Source organism: Hydra vulgaris, chromosome 05 (assembly GCF_038396675.1).
Source record: "Hydra vulgaris chromosome 05, alternate assembly HydraT2T_AEP".
Lineage (NCBI taxonomy): Eukaryota > Metazoa > Cnidaria > Hydrozoa > Anthoathecata > Hydridae > Hydra > Hydra vulgaris.
In genome coordinates this window covers 11,575,001-11,582,500 of record NC_088924.1, presented here as the reverse complement: position 1 = coordinate 11,582,500, position 7,500 = coordinate 11,575,001, and the positions used below count along the sequence as shown (strand labels likewise).

Here is a 7,500-nt window from a genome sequence, read left to right as displayed (position 1 = left end):
TCACTGCATAAATTACCTCTAAATTACTGCTATGCAATTGCATAACAGATGAGGTAATTTAGTTATGAAGCCAAAATGTTGTTGCCCTTTATAATGGAACCATGAGAGGGGTAGATTTGGAAATGCACAGCTCTATGTGTAACTGTCAGAGCATAAGACAATAAAGCGGACAACCAAAGTTGCCTTTTCTTTATTTTGCAGGGTTTTTCTAAACAGCTACTTATTGTATAAGTTTTACACGTAAAGTTATAAACGTAAGCCCATGTCTAGAATAAGTTTTATGATAGCAATTGTGGAAAATTTAGCTGGAGGGTATCAAAAAAGTAGTTACAGAAAGACGAACATCTAGGGAGATGGAAGTGAAATGAATGATATTTTGCAAAAATATACAAGTTAATATATTTGCTCCATTTTTTTTAAATAATCATGATCTGTGCGAGCTGCTCCTCTAAACAGCTTTTTACGAGAGCTTTCAGTTTTAGCATGAGTTATCTCAGGCCTTGTTTTAAATAAAAAATGCTTAATGTATTAGCTTAAGGCAATATTTGATGTCATAAATTATCTTCTTTTTTTTTTTTTTATAGACGTTAAGTGTTTTAGCTACTGCAATAAATAACTGCAAACTAGTTCAATTTAATAATTCAAATAACTAAAACAATATATATAAACGCTTTAAATATATCATGAAAAGTTTGTTATGTTTTCATATGTTATTCAAATATTAACTTTAGGTTCAATATTATTTAGTAAAATATATATATATATATATATATATATATATATATATATATATATGTATATACATATATATATATATATATATATATATGTATATACATATAAAAAGTATATACATATATATATATATATGTAAAGTATATACATATATATATATATATATATGTATATACATATATATATATATATGCATATATATATATATATATATATATATATATATATATATATATATATATATATATATATATATGTATATATATATATATATATATGTATATATATATATATATATATATATAATTGCTCTGTTCTTTTAAGAACATTGAGCACGCTATTGTGTAGAATACATTTTAAAGTTGTTTATATATATATATATATATATATATATATATAAATTTATATATATATATATAAAAAATATATAATTGCTCTGTTCTTTTAAGAACATTGAGCACTCTATTGTGTAGAATATTTTTTAAAGTTGTTTAAATATATATATATATATATATATATATATATATATATATATATATATATATATAATATATCATTATTTCTGAAATTTGTTTTTGAATCGCTATTGAATAAAAAAAATAATGATTTTTTATTTTTTAAAATTTCGAGAGTAAACAAAAAACATTAACATATTGATTTATAAAAACCCTTGTTAATTATTTGAACAACGATTTTGTTTTGACAAGCAAAGAATAATTGAGGTTTTTTAGTATTTTTTAAATTTATGTTGCTTAGCGTTTTCACTTGTGTTATATAAAAATACAAAAAGTTTAATGTCTGTTTTGAGCATATTTTTTATACACAGTTAGAACGCATTTGCCAGGAATTTAATGCATAAATGTTTTAAGTTATCGTAAAAATGTTTTACATTTAAACAAATCACAAAGAAACACAGAGCTATAGAAAAGAATTGTTTTTAACCATTAAATTTTTAATTATTTTTTTTTGAATTATATTAAATTTAATTAAATATAAAAGTCTTAATTATGTAAACTCTTTTGTTAATTATTCTTAAAACAAAAAACTTTTTAAATACTTCTACGCAATAAGCATGCAAACTTAAAAAAATACTCAACTAAAACAATATAAGTATATTTAATAATTTGAACCGTATCTGTTAATAATAAACATTCATTAAAATTTGTTCATTAAAAATTGAGTTCCTTAACTTATAAACAAATTCAAAAGTATTTTCATTCTACATATAATTGCAAAACAATTTTTTTTTTTATTTGCAAGCAATTTAATTTAGAGTAATAAAAAAAAAAAAAAAAGAGAACAAATATGAGGTAATCTTCGTTAAGAAATAATATAATTTATTTATTGAACAATATTCATTTTTATTTATATACCAACTTAAATAAAATATACTAACATGTTGAAATATTTTAACATGAGTTGGGCCATTTATAAATCGTAGGGCAGCTGCCCTTACAACACGATTGGTTTTGGATGAAATTTTTATTTTGATGAAGATCACACAAATTACATATGATTTTATTAACATAAGTCTTTTCTTTTTCTGTGATAGTTTTAATTCGAAAAGCATCAGCAAAGTCCTAGGATTTAAAGGTTTTCAAAGTAACTCTTTTGCCCTTCAAAATACAATCCATATTTGAACTTTAAACAATTTGAAGAGAATCGAAATAAACTAAGTTTTTATATACTAATTTATTTTATATAGAAAAATACATAGTCATTAGTAAAGAATAAAGACTGTCATTAAACTAAAACATGCCTCAGTATTAATTTAATGAAGTCCATAACGTGCGCGTGCATAATGAAACCTCCACTATAAAAATATATTTAAGGTAATATTAGTGTCATCAGCAGATGTTATAGTCTACTCGTGATTTCTTTAACTTTATAATACAACTTGATTTATGAAAAAAAATTTATTGAATCGCACACAGAAGAAATTTAACAAACTGTCTTCATTCAAAAATTGCGGGTAACAGGTAATTTGTTTTTCTTCTACGCCTGCCCCCCTCACCCTATATATCTTAAAGGTATACATATACCTATAACTAATAAGAAAAGCAAAGAGTAATAATTAATGAAGAAGTAATTTTTAGTACAATAAAAATAAATTATTCTTATACTGACACATTTTTACATATTGTTATTCAAAGTTAATGTGGCTTTATCAAAAAATAATTACTTCTTTAAAAGTTAAAAAATGATAAATAGTAGCTTAACCAAAATCGGTTACTGTGTACGTAAAAATCGCTAAAGGCGTACCTAAAATGCTTTATGCATAATGCTTTAAGCCCTGCTATCAGTTTATTCATTATAAAAATTGCTTTTAATATTCGCTATAAATAAATGCTTGTAAAGTTAATGTTACATAAAAGAAAAAACTCTTTAGACAAGCGTTTTCTTTGGGTTTTCACTCTAGCTATCCATTTACTAAATAACAATTTTATTCATTCAATGGAAAATTTAATAAACAAAAAGCTATATAAGTTTTAACTATTTATAAACTGCCTTAAGGAAACTAGAGGGAATCATTTTTTCTCAAAAAAAAAAAAAAAAAACTGCCGTCAAAAAGTCCTTCATGTCTGAATTTGTGCAGCACCCAAATACAAATAAAAAGCAATTTACAGTGTAGTTTGTAAACAAATTCTTAATGTTATTAATAGTAAAAAAAAAAAAAGTACATATTTATGAAAAAAATATACTTTTGCGAGAGCTGCAAATTGCTCCCCTAAATCACTTAGCTGGAAGTGAGAGGTAAAACTCTTGCTTCATGCCGAGGCCTGCATATATATTAAATGTTACAAGATTGATGATATCAATCAAAATCAAAATTATTAAACCAACACTTAATAAAAGTATATTAAAAGATTTGAAATGTAATCCTCAATTTTTTAATGTATATGTTTATTAAACGTTTACAATATTGACTTAGTCAATATGTAAACATTTAATGTTTACATATTGACGAAGTCAATATGCGGTAGTGGTGTAGTGGTAAGAGCGCTCGCTTTGTAAGCAAGAGGTTCGGAGTTCGACTCCCACCACATCCCTGGAAGTACCGCGCTCAACTTAGTTTCTCCGCGCACGAATAACAACTAAAAAATAAAAAATAAAAAAAAAACACAAAAAAATGAGTAGCCTCCTTGGCTGTAGTGGCCCCCCTTGGGCCTTGGGAGGTGAATAATCTAAAAAAAAAAAAAAGTCAATATAGATTAAACACAAATGTTAGTCAATATTGTAAACATTTAATCAACATTAAATAAATGTATAAACTAATAGGTTTGCAATGTATGCTTTAATTTCCTTAATGTTTAAACCCTTTAATGTAATGACGTTTATTAGATATTTACTAAATTTCACAAGTTTTACAAAAATGAGAATTATTTTTTCAACTTGCCTTTGTTTTAACTATTATTAATTAATACTATTAAAGGTTTCCTAAATATCTCCAAAACCTAACTTATGAGATAAAATACAAGATTTATTAGTTTGAAAAAAATGGATCTAACAGTATGACATTAATTTTTGGCATTATTTAGCAATGATAAAAACAGATCCTTTTCTGAAAAATTGTTCTGATAAAAAAAGATAAAAGAAATGAAAAAATTAAAACTTGAGTTAAAATTAACATTAAAAATAACAAAAAAAAAAAAATGCTTTTATGGCTTTTTAAATTAAGAGACAATAACCATCAACCCACAAACCATCACAAAATTTCTTAAAAAGAAAATACAAGTCAGTCTTAAGACAGATGCATAAAGTGTAATGATAGGTTAAAATTGATGTGAAAGAAATGCATGATAAAGTGCTTTATTGAGATCATAGCATACAAATAAGCAAACAAAGCTTTGAAAAACAAAGAATACTAGCCATCAACACTAAGACCCAAAAAAAAACAATTAAATTTAAATTAGTTAAACAAAGAGCAATTTATAAAAAAATAAATTTCACAAAAAAAAATTAAATAAAAAAAAATATATTCAAACAAGATTCAAAAATATTTTTTTTTGAACAACATTCAAAAACATGATAATTTTGCATTTTATTTAATTATCTACTGTAATTATGATTTTTGAAAACTCATAGAACTTTTAAATACCTAAACAAAATTTCATTATTTATTGTTAACAAAGATTACAATATTGTTGATATTTCTTTATTGTTGAATAGCAACACTCAATAGCAACACTCTAAGTGAATCCTCTACTTTATATCTTCATTGATATCTTTCAAAACTGAACTCTCATGGAAAACATATATATAACCTGTTGCAACATTAACATCTGCTAAGTTACTAAGTAATTCCATTCTCTACATCTAAAAAGCTTTTTATTTATTCCTACATGAAATACTTTTGTCATATTTGGGCTGGTTCTTCTTATGATGCCATAATTGTAATTATATTCTGGAAAACTCTGCAACAGTTAGTGACAGCACTGTATTTTGTAATTAACATTTTTAAATTAGTAATTACTTCAATGTGTTTGCACAGTTTTTTTAATATGAATATTTGGGGGTTTTGGTTCAATTAAAATTACTCATTGATTTTGTAAGAAGAGAAGAGAGGTTAAGTAGAAGTTAGTTTGATTACAAGAATAAAATTCTCGCTGTATTTCTTGAAAAAATACTACATATCTTTTCTAGACATCTAAAACATATTGTAAATGTAATTGAACCTGTTCTACCTCGATTCAATACTCATACTTGCGCAACTCATCATTCAGCAAAGTTGCATCTTTTTACTTTAACTCTCACTTCAGGATGTAAAATCTTTTATTCATTTATATTTTTCATCAATGCTTTGAAGTTATCTCCCACCGATTATGCTTTTTTTAATCATACAATTTACAGTTTCACAAACCTTTAGTCAAGATTTTTCTTGCTTTTTAACAATATTTCTTGTTTTCAGGTAATTCCCAACTTAAATTGTGGTTGCTTGCAACCTTGAGAGTAAATTAAGTAACAAAAAAAAAACTCTTTTCAAATTCAAATATAACATGCCAAAAGATCTATAAAACATGCCAAACAAAGCAAGTTTTTTGACAATTATTTGATGCATTCAATAATGTTAACATCTCTTTTCAGAAAAGTTACCAGTCATTTCTTTTCAGAAAAGCTAATAAATTTGATAAGATAAAAGGAAACAAACTATATGCTCAGTATTAGGTCTACATATTGGGAGGGTGTAGTAATAAAGTTACACCTTAACAATAAGAAAAAAGAAGACAGGAGGAAATTTGAACTGTAAAACTTTCTTATTTTTCTGTTGGTTTCTTAAAGTTGGTTAAAGTTTGTGATTTAATCAATATTATTTTGATTTTCTAAAGTTTTTTTGTAGTACTTTATAATCAATTTATAAACAATTTAGAACTATAATTGGCTAAAAAGGCTATATGTTTTGTTAAATTTAATTTTTTTTTTATTAATTTTCCTAATATGTTTACATAAAAAATCAAGACTAAGTTTTCATTTAATTATATTAAATGAAAAGATAAAATAAGTAAAAAAATTTAAATATAAAAAAATAAACCTGTAAGTTCCCCATAATTTGTTATCAGGTAAATGTTCTTCATGATGCAAGATTGCTTTTGGAGCATTTAACGGAGTGTAGTGTCTACTTTCAACCCAGAGATGCCAAGACCATCCAATAGCAAAAGAAACAGAAAATGAACAAAGAACCAAGAAACAAACAAAAAATTTGTTATTTTTATTATTTTTTTTAATAAACGGAATTACTCTTGATTTCTCATTTCCCTTCTTAGTTTTTCTTGCTCTTAATGACATTACTAAAATATTGCTTATACTACAATATAAAAATTATATCTATAATTTTCTTATATTTATCAAAGATATTTTTATAATTTCATAGTTTTTTAAATTTTTAATTTAACAAAAATCAAATATAGTTAAATAAATATATTATATTATAATTATAAATTATACTTATAATTTATAAGTAATAAATCAGATTTGTTTTTAAATAATTTTAAAACCAAAATAAATTTAACAAATTAAATTTTTGAATGAGTTTTCCAATTTTTCTGCATAATATATAACTACGTAATTCTCTAATGAAATATAAGCTTATTATAGTAATATAAAATGCAAAATATATTGAAAGTGTTTTTCAAAATTAAATATAAATGTTCGAAAATGACATTGAAATTCTCTTTCCTGGGTTTAAAAATATTTAGCGTGAGTACTAGGACAAAAACATGGTATATTTTTATTAACTAGGACAAAAAAATGAAAAGTTAGCTATTTCTGGCATTAATTTCTAATTTAATAAAGAAGCATAGAAACATAACAAATTGCCCATTTTTTACTCGGTAAACATTTAAATTTTTTTTTTTTAAACAGCATTTTGGCAAAATGAAAAGATAATTGTAATTAATTAGTAGAAATACTTATTAGGTACAATAATCATACTGGTACAATACATGTTAAACCAGAAATTATCGTAAAATTTGAAAACTTAAGATAATAAGAACGAAAGTCTGATCTCAAAAATCTTAACATGATCGTAGTGCACCTGTTCTGTATAAATAGCGGCGTTAAGTTACGTCGTTTTTCAATAAATAAATATTGATAAAATCGTAAATTTAGCGCTTTGGTTGAGCTTTTTTTAAAAAACCATCGCTAATCCCGCTTAATATTTTTTTAAAAACATCGCTAATCCCCGTTAAAATGAGTCAGTGACGTCTCAGAATTGGCATCAGACTGATTGTCAAAAATAACAAAGTTTTCATAGATAAAACCGAAGAA

The 7,500-nt window shown here is 24.2% G+C and overlaps 1 protein-coding gene across 1 annotated transcript in view; it reads right to left on the bottom strand.

The window, feature by feature from the left end:
* Positions 1-6,542, bottom strand: part of LOC136071856 (uncharacterized) — a 26,774-nt gene extending 20,232 nt beyond the window's left edge. The window contains exon 1 of the mRNA XM_065797367.1: positions 6,266-6,542. Coding sequence (XP_065653439.1) covers positions 6,266-6,519 — 254 coding nt within the window. The 5' untranslated portion in view covers positions 6,520-6,542. The remainder of the gene's footprint in view (positions 1-6,265) is intronic.
* Between the last annotated feature and the right edge of the window lie 958 nt (positions 6,543-7,500).